Here is a 13,418-nt window from a genome sequence, read left to right on the forward strand (position 1 = left end):
TTTTAAGGGGAGAATTGTTTAACTTCATTTCATTTAAACATCTGTTTGTGAGTCTTGAACAAGCTACCCAGCCATGTGGTTGAAACCAGTACCTGAATTATTTCAAGAAATAACTGGATAAAAACCTTGGATCAATTGGCTACGAACTACCAAATGCTGGATTGATACTGTAGGTCGACGGACCTCCCCTCGATATTGCAAGAATATAACAAATGTTGCCATGCCTGACCAGCTGATGTAGAGGCAGTAAATACAAGTATAAACCTTCAAGGCTATTTTTTGCATTAAAGATGACCTTCCTAAACAAAACTCAGCGCTTTATAGTGTTTATTTTATCTGGCCCACTTCTTATCAGTATAATTATATTTTCCTGTTTAAATCCTTCTGAAACAGTTCTTTCTCATATTATCAGGCTTAACAATGCTGTTTAGTCTAGAACAAACCTCTTTTGTGTAAGAATGTGTTCCTTAAGACATGCCTGCAGTCCCCAGACAATTTCAAAATGCAAAATGCTCAATTTCAAAATGCTCCTTTTCCCTCATACTCAGTTTTTTAAAAACATATTCCAGCATAAAAGCTATTTGAATGTCATCTGCCATGCATAATTAATTTGTTCCAAACATGACAAAGTCCATTCTGATAAACTCAATGTGCTGCTGTGTAGCACATTTCTGGTGCCTCAAAAAATTGACTCAAAAAAAAAAATTAGTACATTGATTGTAGTCTTTATTTTTCATGTTTTTTAAAATCATAAAACTGTGTACTATTACTATACGGACGACAGTAGTTATAAGAAAAATCACTGCAACTGCCTGAGTGAAGAAAGGGACTATAATAATCTCAGTGTCCTTGCTCTCAGGAGCCACACGGGCCCGGTATTGCTAAGCAACCAGAGCAAGAGGGAGGGAATTTGTACAGTGTTTTTTAGATAGTAGTTGTTGTTGCTGCTTTCCTTCTTTTTTGCTAGCGTGCACACTATCAAAGTTTTGTTTGCTTGATGTTTCACCATTTTAAATCATACTGCACAGTATTCCACAGTAATGTTCTGCTTTTCCGTTCTTGTAGGTGTGACCTGACAAGACGTTCACACAGATGACTGGTAAGGTATAGATTCCGAAATGCCTGCAGCTTGTTCAGTTCAGGATGGATGTAATGTTGCCTTGAACCCTGGAGAAGCCTAGGGAGTAATTTTTGTTAGGCTTGAAGCTAAAAATGATTTTATGTTGAAAATGGGAAAACAACTCATTCTCCTACATGCTTTTCTTTCAAACCTGGCAACAGTCCTAGTTTATGTATATTTCTCTGAAAGAGAGAAAGGTTCTATAGAAATGCAAAGTACCCTGTAGATATTTAATTCTAAGAGCATTGTTAAATGCCTCTGGTAGTGTTCCAGGGCAGTTTTACACTACTGATATTGTTTGGCTTTTATACATCAGGTTGACACAAGCATTTCAGTTGCACTTAAGGAATGTGGAAAACCTCAGTGGTGCAATTTCCCTCATCTAGCCAGAGGACAGCAATGTCCAGCTCTAGATTTTTTTAGAGCTTTTTAAATGGTCATTACAAGGGAGCACATAATGTGGTTAATTCCATGTTGAAAAGTTTAAAGAAATGTTTCAGCTGTTGAGCCTTCTTCATGTGTTCTTCTTCCGCAGTCTTTGTAAGTTAATCGTTTTGTTGCTTTTGACCGCTTCCCTCCAAATAGCACCAAACTCAAGTCTCTTATTTTAAAGACGGGAGAATACATTGGTGCCCTGTCATTGTTGAAACCACACAGGAACTGTCTTGTGAACTTTTACCACCACGTGTGTTGATGTCAAAAGGTGAGCCAAGTTCCTAAGTAAATTCTCCCTTTGGCTATTTTAATGGGACTCCAATGAGGAGGGCTGGGACCACATGAACAGCACAAACGGCTCTCAGCTGCAGTCGCCCTCTGACCTCTCGTGATGTTCTTAGATTCCTGGAGTTGTGGACCAGTGCCACCTGTCAAGCTCCAGCACAAGCACAGCTGCGTCTAACCTACTCCACATGTCATTCTAAATGGACATGGGATCTGATGTGTGGGACAATGCTCTGTGATGCAATTCACTGTATTTACACCATTCTCCAGTCACACATGAAGCTTTTAGTTTTGACTGTTCGAGAAAAGCAACTCGCTGGATAATAGTTCAGTGCTTGCATTGTGTGACTCCTGCTCACTGTTTGCAGCCATTTCTAAAAATATTAGAAAAACTATGGTCATAGGTAAAGTCCATTCCTCGGCCATACAAAACCAGGTCTACCATGCAAACGGTTATTGTTTCAGTGATGATTACATATGTACAGGCCTTAATGGAGGATCTAGCAGGGTATGTTTTGGGATCTGTGGCAAAAGACAAAAACCTCTAAACTTCCATATTTAAACTTTTATTGGTTCTTTTGGCTTTTATTTTTTTTCCCTTGCATACCCTTGGTCAAAAATCAATGAAGACTTTGCCCCTCTGAGTTTGATTTAGAGTGAAAAGAATCTCTCGGCTTTGTTTGGACTTCCAGTCTTAGAATTAGTCAACCATTTTCCCTCCAGATTCACTCAAGAAGCTTGGAGTTTAATCAAGTGGAAATTGGTGGTGCTGAGGGGAGGGGGAGTTGGGGGCAAAGAGAGAATGAAGCAATTGTTTGAGAAAGCCTTCATGTTGAAGCCTCTTTGATGTGCTTCTAAAGAGAAGCTTTTCTGCTGGAAAACCTCATAAACATTTACTCAAGCCACACAGAACTGCAGATCATTTCAGCACACAAAGGGTATGTAAAATGTGTATCTGTTGCTCAGATTGCATTTTTTATATATATATACTCTAACAACAAATCAATTTGTCATGCACTAATAGTGAATATCCCGTTCGGATATCATCATCATAAAGGATCAGCAGTGCCTGCCACTAACAGTCATATTCACAAAGCCTGAATCACCCCTGAATTTAATTTTGTCTTGAACCATTTATTACCATCTTCTTGCCTGAACTGGTTTGAAAGCAAGTCTTTTAAATAGCAAAGATTAATATCCTAAAACTCCACTCCTCTGCCTTTTGCATCCTACATTGGAGACAACTCCCACTGTGTCTTTGTATTGTACTGTTTTTTCTCAAGGACTCCTTCTGCTGAAAGTCAGAGTATCAGCACACTGAAATAATCAGTTTCCCCCAGTGAGAGCAGCTTAGTTCAACAAAACAACCACACAAAGCATCTATGTGCAACATAAGATAAACAAATGGGAGTTATATGAAAACATAACTGTCTTTCCACCAAAGTTTTCCAAAAATGTTTTCATGTCACTAACACATGGGATTTTAATGCATTAATGGTTGTTTTTTTTAGAAGAAATTATTTATTTGTCCATTTATTGCCACTAACAAAATATACAATTTACGGTCGGTATGTGATAGGAATCTGATTGCTCTTTGATAAGTTCCCTTTTTACAGCAGCCTCTCAGATAAAAAAAAAAGTGAGAAACTGAGAAAAATACACGCACCACTTAACATAACATTCTAAAACGCTTCGCTTAGCCGAACATTCCAAAAACATTTGAACAAATATAATACTAAATCTATATTTTTGGGTACACAACATTCTTAGTTAAATTATCACAAACTGGTTTAAGGCAAAGCTCTCCTCATCTTTCTTCTTACCTTTATAAAACTCTTCCACAGGTGCAAGAAAGAGGCAAATTCCTTCTTCTCACGCTTGGAAAAGGTCACTGGCTGTCCATCTCCGGCCTTGTTTACCACTCATTAATTTAAAGGTTATCCTTTCCACGATCAAATTACCAGCAATAATGGATCTATTGCAAGACAGTTCGACACTTGCATTCTGTTACGGGGACTTAGCAGAAGTAACTCCCTGTTCTTCCACTATATTGGATGGAGGTTTGCCAGCTGTCAATGTCGGGGGAGGGCTCCCGGAGCAGAAAGTGGATATTTGCATTTAGCTGACCCTCCCTCTCCTTTCACGGCCTCTTTGTTTGCCACTGCTGGGCTTCTTATTTGCCCTGAACAAATCACTGATGGGCTCCACTGAAAGAATGGCCCACAACTCAGTGCACTACCAGCAGAACACAATAATGAGGCATGAAGCATCAGTGACAGCTTTCCCCAAGTGTACGAGCTTAATAGTTAATCCCACACAGGTCACAGCAGGAAAATAGCAATGCTGGGAATTTCACATGGGATAGAGGAATTCCAAACCAAGGGTCAGTCAATGGGGAACGGAAAAAAAAAAGTGGCACTGCACTCTTTATCAAAGAATGAATTTGCTTGTAATGTCATAGAACTGGAAATGTCCTGTTTCTTAAGCCACAAAAATCACTGTGAGACATGAACCAAGTCCGGAGATTGTTGTTTCTGGTCAGCGGCTTCAAGCATACAATTAACAGCAGGACATTTAATTTTGTAGCATTACAAATAAATCCATTCTTTTAATGAAGAGTGGAGTGCAATGATCTTTTTTTACTGCTCTCTGTTAACTGACCCTGGTTTTAAATGATAAATACCACAATATAAGAGAGATCATATTAATAGAAAGGCTGTTAAAATAAAGCTAAAACAGTGTCTCACCCATTTGAGCTCATTATCTCTAGAGCTCTGCAGTTGCAGGAGTATCTTATGCTAGTTTGCCTCCTTAGTTACAGTTGCCAGTAATCTATATGCAGTATGTCCAAAATTCAGCAGCCAGAATCCTGACCAGGTCTAGTACAAATGATCATATTACTCCTATCCTGGAGTCCTTGCACTGGCTTCCGGTCAAATTCCGTGTGGACTTTAAAATCCTCATGCTCACCTATAAGTCTCTGCATGGCTTGGCACCTCAGTACCTGTCTGAACTATTATCGCCCTACCCCCCACCTCACAACCTTCACTCTTCTAATTCTGGTCTCCTTACTGTCCCCCAAGCCCATCTACATTGTATGGATGACAGGGCCTTCTCCTGTTATGCCCCCAAGCTCTGGAACTCTCTCCCCAAGGATATCAGAGAGTCACCTTCTCTAAACTCCTTCAAATCCAGACTCAAAACCCTCTTCTTTAGAAAAGCCTTTACTTAACTGGTTCCATTCTTCACCCCTCTGCTTTTCTTAGTACTACCATCCACGGTCTCCTCTGCATATTGTAATTGTGTTTTATCTTGTGTATTCTTTTTATTTATTGTTGTTGTCATGCTGTAAAGTGCTTTGAGAAGCCACCTTTAAAGGTGCTATATAAAATAAAGTTTATGATTATTATGATTATTATTATTATATAAACAATTTAAAGCATATCTTCACAGCTGGGTTTAATTAGACACTGTGAGCCTTTTATTTGAAAATATACAAATGGATGGGATCTGAAAGCAAATTGAATAACAGTGTTATTTATATAGTGACAAAAGACTGGGTTAAAAATGATATGGGACTGAATACAAAATACCCCTAGTTTGAAATTTGCAATTAAAGAACTGAGTTGTTTTCACTTCATCAAGGGAAAGGAGTGGAGGATAACAATAGACTAATTTTCAAATATTCTCATGAAGGTGTCCGTGTAGGGAAGGGTCTGTAGATCTCAGTTTGTTGTGTGAAGGTTAAATATTTTTTATTTATATTAATTTCAGGAAATGGGGTACAAATTTAGAACACAAGAAAACTTCCAAATGAGAAGTGACCATTGGCCAGTCTTGGGAGTTTTGCAACAAAGCTAATCTAAAATTATCTCCAGCACTTCCTTAAAGAGTTCAAAGTTTGTGCCTTGATCACCTGACTGGGAAATCTGTTCCTGACAGTCACAACTTCGTGGAAGAAAGTGTTTCTCCTTCACTAACCATTTAATAGCTGAAATGCATTCTGTTTAAAGGCTCTTTTAAAAAAAAATCTAAGTATTGTACTATAATGCATGTATGAAACATAACAGTTATTAAAATAACTGTAAATAGAACAACATAATATATACACTCATTAAAAGTTTATATAAAACATAGATCTTTAAAGCACATTTTAATATCGACACCTTCAGTGTTTGAGCAATGACTCCCACAGACATGGTGCTACACATGAGAAAGATCGACAGCTACATGTGTGGAGCCTGATTTTTAGCACAGAAAGAATCAGCAGATCTCAGATTAAGTGTTGAAGTCTACTCAAACAATTAACCCTTACAATAGTCTTCAGGAGTGAACAGGACCTTAAATCCACTCTTTGGTTCACAAAAGACACGACAGAATTACAGACAACAGGCATTTGCTAATGCAGAGTAGTTTTCACCTGTAGAATTCTGGCCATACTGTACAAGCATGCTTGTTTCTTTAGTAGATAATCTAGTAAGTAAGGTGTTATAGTACTCCCTAATTATATAAAGATGTGTATCAATATTTTAGCATCTATTTGACAGAGCTAGGGACTTAACCAAGAAATGTTTCACAGATAGAAGAAAGATACATTAGTGATGAAACTACTATTATTGCCAAATTACAGCACAGGGATAAAGGTAACACCAAAATTTCCAATTCCCTCAAGGGAATCGTTTCAGCACAGAAAACAACACTGAAGTCACCAGCTTTACAAAGATGATGGTAGCTTGCAAGTTAAGTTAAATTTCTTTGGCATCTATATCTTAAGAATAGAAACACCTGTAAAGTGCAGACACTACAATGACAGTAGAAGATTCAGACTGCTTGTAGATCTAAGTGTCATCAGCGTACCAGTGAAACACAAGGCCATGATCGTGATCTGACCAAGAGGAAATATGCAAACCAAATAGTAAAAGTCCCATCAGAGGTCCCTGCAGAACACCCCAAGTACTTAGGACATCAAAAAGCCAAGAGTAAGGCTGGCTGCAAATAGAAGCCTACCAAATAAATAACATATAGCAGGAAAAGTTACATACAAAACAAAACCTGCAATTTCAGAATTGATCTTTTATTTGGAACTTTATCAAAAGGTTTAATATCCCATACAATATCATATACATCTCCATTACTGCTGTTGCTTGTTCTGAAAAATATAACAGGTTGGTCCAGCCCAGTTTTCTAAATCCATGCTGATTTTGTCCTAACATTTTATTTCTGTATAGGTAATTCTTTAGTTCTAATTGTTTATTTTACCTGAGTAGTTATTTTTAGTTTATTAGCCATTACCTCCTCATTGACTAGACATCTGTCCATTATCATCTTGGATTCATTTAACTTCATCCTTCACAGTTTTTGTTCCATTTTAATATGTGCCCTTAACTAGACCTACTCCGCTTGATGTAGTGGGGCAGCTAAGCTGCTTACAAGCTTCAAAACACATCTTTCTCCAAGAATCTTTCAGAAACTCACATGTAGGTTCCACAGTCCAACAACCAGTCCTTCTCTGAGGGAAACATCTAATCAAACCAGCCTTCAAAGCCTCTGTTTCCTAGTTTTTAAATCATCGCCTGACCAATTGTCTTCTTCCAACCGGTCAGGTGACTATGAGCAGCCACTCTTTCCCCATAGCATTCTTGGGATTGTGGTTCACACAAGGATCTCCATCTTGGTGGGATGAGGTGGTGTATTTTGTAACCTATATAATACTTTTGCAGCTGATATACAGCATTTTTCTGCAATGAATAATTTTAATTTATAAATCCCTTCCATTTAGATGTTCTTGTACTCTTGTACAATGACTCGTGAACTCTTGTATAATGACAACAGACCAAACTTTAACTTCTATTCTATGTTCGGTGTACTGGAACTCTGTTGTTAGAAAAACATTTTGGTAACCATTAACCTTTTACAACAACATTTCTTCAAGTTAAGAAAGTCTCATTTCAGCTGAGACAGAGGAAACTATTTTCGCTAGTTTCCAAATGATGTGGTGCTCATCCATACATCCAGTTTCTAACTGTTTTATGAGTACAGGGTCATGAGAGAACCTGGAGCTCGTCAAAGCATGCAACTAGTGCAAGTCGCCCTGAATCGGACTCCAACTCATAGCAGGGCACACACCCTCACACCAGGGACCGCCTGTCCCAGAAGTATGTGTTTTTGGACTGTGGGAGGAAACCAGAACACCAAGAGGAAACCCACACAAAGACAGGGAGAACATACAAACTCAACGCAGATAGAACCCCAGGTATTGAACCCAGAGCACCGGCACTGCAAGGAAGCAATGCTAACCACTGTCTTACTATGTTTCCCATCGGAGATCAAGCATGTATAATACTTGTTTTGACAAAGGCCTATTGAATGTTATGTTAACCTAACCTTACTTAATATAACATGACATAAATTGAAGATAAATGCAGACATACCGTATTAGAGATAATTATCCGTTAATATAGAGTGCACGGGACAGTTCACAGCAAACATGAACCCTTCACTGCCCATGAACCCTTCTTAAGTCACCTGTGACCAAATTCTGCTTACAAAATCATTCTTTCAGTGCCAGACTTGCTCTCATCCCAGTCACCACTGGACTCAGACTGATATGGTTGTGTCACGCTTTTGATTTTTACTTTGCTGTGGCAGTGTCACATTACAAATTCAGCAGAGATGAACAGTTGTCTCACTCAGTGCCCTATGACATCAGATTCTTGTATCAGTGTGCCACCTAGTGTTTGTCCCAACCGCAAAGCCACCATTTTGGTAAATATTTGCCCATTTAGCTTTCTTTCCACAATCAGTCTCACTTGATTTTGGATCATAAACCCTTGAAGTTATAAATAAGTACTGTAAAAGATATTGAATAAGTCAACTGAAAGACCCCTTCAAAAATAAATAAATTAAAGTAATAAAATCACTTAATGTACTATCAGGTCAGATTTACTGTTAAAGGCTCTTCTAGTTTTTATAGAATAAAAGTTTGAAGAATTCCCACTGTGTCACAGGCAGCCTGAACATCAGCCAAAAGGGTTTCCCAAATCTCTTGGGTAGCTGAGTATAAAGTCAAGTGGAGAGTTATGTTCATAGCATATTTCTGGGAAGATCACCATGGGACAGTGGCATCATGCCTGGGGGAAAGCAGAAAAGTTACATTTCTGAGATGGTGCTCTTCTCAGAAATCTGCATACTGTATAGCACATCAGCTAGGTCACCATCCCTAAACTGTATCAAAAGAGGCTGGGTTGGTTACAGAGTCTTGGTACTTTCTGGCCACTTGAGTCATCCTTCAAGGAAAGATGAGGATGCAAATAGCCTGAAGAGAGATAAATCAGCTAGTGTGTGGGGAAGTATGTCACCCACACACTTGGATTTGGGATACCTTCTAAATTAATGCAGATCTGCTTTTGTTACACATTAAATGGGCCATCTGTACCAGTATACCTCTGCCTGATTCAAAGTTGCGCAGTTCATCCTTAGCTAGTTTCTAAATCACCATTTAGTGCAGCCAACATCAACACTTTCAATACAAATACTGCACTAGTATGTTAAAAACCAAAACAATTTTAGAAATATGATTTGGAATGTAAATGTCATAGTTTAAGGTGCAGTTTGATATTAAAAGGTGTAACTGCTACTGCCAGAGAAAGCATCCCAGAGAACACAGATGAGTTTAGGAGAACCTCCTTGCACATAATGGACATGACCAGTAGATGGCAATGGAGGCCTGACAGTGAAATGCTTTTAAATCTGTACAACCGTGTATTGGGGCTGGCTGCAAGAACTCTGGGCAAGACCCTTACTGTGTTATGAGTTGAGTTATAATAAACAGATTTCTTTGATTTGAAGGAGGAAAAAGACCATTTCAAAAAATGTGTCAAGGAATTGAAAATCAAAGATCTTCCCAAGCCAAAATATTCTGTACTTTACCTCTCCTCACCATGACACTGATCTGTCTACATCCTTTTACAGAGCTTCCAGATTTCCAGAACTGTTCTATTTATATATCAGCAACCTATTTCTCTTCTGCTCCTACCAGAAGAAGTCTGGATTCAATAGTCAATTTTTACTTTCATATCACATGCTCTGTGCATTTCTATTACTTTTGCTGCTTGTTAAAAAAACTCTTAATTTTTTTAAGCAAAACCTCTCTTTTAAAAACCAGGTTGACAATCCCCTTATAATCCTTATATTGCCATGCATAAGATCCTGTAGTTCTGTTTTATACATTGTAATGCCTGTAAAAATATTGGTATGACAGAGTGCACAGATATATAAAAGGAGTATGAAATAATCAAAATTGTAAAAGATGGTTTTCTGTTGGGGTCTGTGAACTGAAATGAAGTCTTAGCAACAAGGTTTTTCATCTGCTTAGGCAAATAATGATGTACATTGTAATCAATTCATGTTGGTGTCAAACAAAAGGAGAAGCCGGGCAAAACAATATTAAATGAAAGGTTTACCGTGAATAAACCAGTGCTAATACTGAGCTATTTTAGGAACATCATCCATTACATACAGTATCTGGAAGTCATGTATTGTAATTATCATACGGCACCCAAGAAATTTGTGTGCTCTCATTTCAGACTAAAGGTTTCCTTATCACCCCTGAAGTATTTGAAATCTATTAGGGAACAACATGGAAGATGCCTTTGTCAAGTACAAGGAATAGCAAAAGTGAAGAGGGAGCACTGGGGATGAAGGATGAAGCGACCAGGAGACAGCTCATGAACCCACGAGCAATTGTGTACATGTGACTTTGGTTATTGTAATAAGGAAAATCCAGCATGCCATTTGTCTTTTTACTGTAACTGGAGCACAGAGCATAGCAGCCAAATAAAGGAAGGAATCTGTCCATGTGTATCAATCAAAATGACAAGCGTCAAAAATGAGGGCATTTACATAAAAAAAGTTTGTCTTGTCTTACCTTGTTAATGTTTTAACTTCAAGGCATAGATTGCCAAGGAGTTAAAATAATTGATAAAAATTTAAATAATGGAAATACGGTTTGTTGCTATTTATTTTTATATCTTCAGGAATTTTGTCCCCCAGATCATGTATCCTTAGACTTTATTTTTCCATAATGCTCATTATTTTAGTGCTGTTTAATTTACAATACTATTGACACCTGGTGCTTGAGTACTGCACTATACCTGGTTCATAAGTAACTTATGAACTAGGAGTCAAGGCTGGAAACAGTGCTAATATAAACCAATTAAGTGATTCAATTCAAGTCCTGAAGTGTCCAGTCTGGAATGAAATCAACAGAGCAGGACTGGGACTGAATAATTACATTAGATTACAAAACCTAGACATTTCATATGCTGTTTTTCATATGGTTGCTTGATAGATACAGTATGATTCTGTGGAAATACATATAATTTGCAAGCCACTGAACGTAAGTAGCAAGTTATACTAAGTGCACTTCAATTATAAATATATACAAGGTTACACACCATCGACGGAGGTATATTTGCCACTGATATAATGATTTTCAGGAGCCTGGAACATGCTTATTAGAATATACTGTAGGTCTACCTGCTTTCTTAAAAGTCATGCTCACTACAGATTGGTGGAGGGGCTACCCCTGAGATAGCGATAGAAACAAGGGGCCAAATCCTTTAAGCCCTTTTGCGATGTAATTTTTGAAATACTCATCTTAAAAACAATTAGAAAAAATGGATCTTTATAACTAAAAATATATTTTTAAATAAAAGTAAGAAGTTTAGAGAATTTTAAATTGAAATGTCAGCACCCTTTGAAAATGTTAGTTCTGCCATTCTGGTCTTGTCTTCAACAATAAACGTATTAATACGCACAACACCTACAATCCAAGTCCTTATCACTTGATGGTTGAATACAGAGCTACAAGATCAGATCTCCAGGACCAGGGTCTAATAATTTGGCTTGCAGGTCTTGTAAATCACTCCAGGAACAAAATGCTGGTGCCCATAAGAACACGAAACTGAACACCTCTTCCACTTAGGACGCCCAGCACTCCATGTGATAGAGAGGGGACAACAGAAACAGAACTGGGCAAATTAATGCCATCAGATTTGATCAAAAACATCACAACAGCAGTGAATGAAAAAATAACTTTACTAATACTAAGCTTAAAATCTTGTTGCATTTAATAAGGCATTTCACTCTATAAAATAAAAAGAACACTATTTTTAATAATCAAGTTTATTAAAATACATAAAAGACACAGTGATATGTAATATATAACTACATAAAGTTATATATGTATATTTCTGTAGATTTTTATATATAAAAAGATATTTTGCATTTAAATGGCAGTGGTGATTAACAAGTTTCAAATGTCCAAGTCAGCAGTCTACAGTATGCTAGGCTTCCACCTGCAACACCTGACACCTGAGATCCATTTGTCGAGCAAACAAATTGGGGTGAATCATAAAAACAGCTTTCAACATTTACTCTCATCCTTCTGGGACAAGAAACAAGATCACAACTTCCGTCTCGGCAAGAACTATACAAGTAGCACCAATTTTGTTTTCTACAAGGTGTGAAAGATTCCAGCAGGAGGATCTGGAAACCCTTTTCATAGGTTTGACGAGCGAATGCTTTCAATAACGTTTTTGAATAACGAGCGAACGCTTTCTATAAACGCGCTTAAATGGGTTATTTTCATATCCAGCTGCTGTCCCACACTTTCCAAGGCTTTCACCACAGGGTGGCTGACTGGTAAATGAAACCATGAGAAGAAGTGTGCGGAAGAGGTCTCTAGTCTGGACACTGGTTTTCCCTGCCCGTTCCCACAAGGTGGCAGTGCTGTATTCCTGGCGTGTCCCAGCAGGAGGTGGCGGTCATGTCTGGTGGTAGTGGTGGTAGTGGTGGTGGTGATGGTGTTCATGGTGGTGGTGATGCTCGTGTCTCTGCACCACGGGCATGATGTAACCCCCATTGTGGAGGGCCGCCGAATAATCGCGCTTCGGCTCCTGCTCCACCACGGCCGGCTGGCAGTGGCTGCCCTTTGAGGGGGAGAGAACTTCCCTTCCTTTTGGTCGCAGCTTTTTGTGGCTGTGCTGCTGGGGCAGCTGTACCGAGGGCGGGGGCTGCTGCTGAGGCTGGAGGTGGTATACATCCTGCCCCCCGATTCCAGCCTGTGAGGTGGCGTGGGGAGCGTAGTAGGTGTGGCATTTGCTCGACTTGCCCCCACCAGTTCCTCCCAAAACTCCCGGCCCCCTGGAGGTGCCTTTGGGAGACTTCAGGAACTGCTTTTCCAGGCCTTTCCCCCTCAGCTGCCCCTCCAGGCCCCTGTTCAAGGGGTCTCCCAGCAGAGGGAAGTAATCGCCCAGGACTTGGGACCGGCGGTGCTGGATGTTGTGAGCCTCGGCCTCCTGAGACCGCGAACGGCTTTGTGAATGCGAACTCTTCCCATGTTGCTCCTGTCTGAGTTGCAGTGGTGGGGACCCTAAAAGAGAATTGTTATTGTGGTAACCAAGTTCATATTGAATTGTCTCCACTCTATTCCATTTCCTTCAACTCCAATAATACTGAAACCTTCCCTGTGAACTGGACAGCACTTGTTGGTCTAGATGTGTGATTAAGTGCCATC

General features: G+C 39.0%; 1 protein-coding gene across 1 annotated transcript in view; it reads right to left on the bottom strand.

Moving 5' to 3' along the window:
* Positions 1-12,009: 12,009 nt before the first annotated feature.
* The window catches only part of nkd2b (NKD inhibitor of WNT signaling pathway 2b), a 47,831-nt gene continuing 46,422 nt past the window's right edge, over positions 12,010-13,418 (bottom strand). Inside the window, exon 10 of the mRNA XM_088601216.1 lies at positions 12,010-13,274. Within this exon, the coding sequence (XP_088457342.1) occupies positions 12,667-13,274 (608 nt within the window). The 3' untranslated portion in view covers positions 12,010-12,666. The remainder of the gene's footprint in view (positions 13,275-13,418) is intronic.

This window comes from Lepisosteus platostomus, chromosome 12, assembly GCF_059453375.1.
Source record: "Lepisosteus platostomus isolate fLepPlt1 chromosome 12, fLepPlt1.hap1, whole genome shotgun sequence".
In the NCBI taxonomy this organism is placed as follows: Eukaryota; Metazoa; Chordata; class Actinopteri; order Semionotiformes; family Lepisosteidae; genus Lepisosteus; species Lepisosteus platostomus.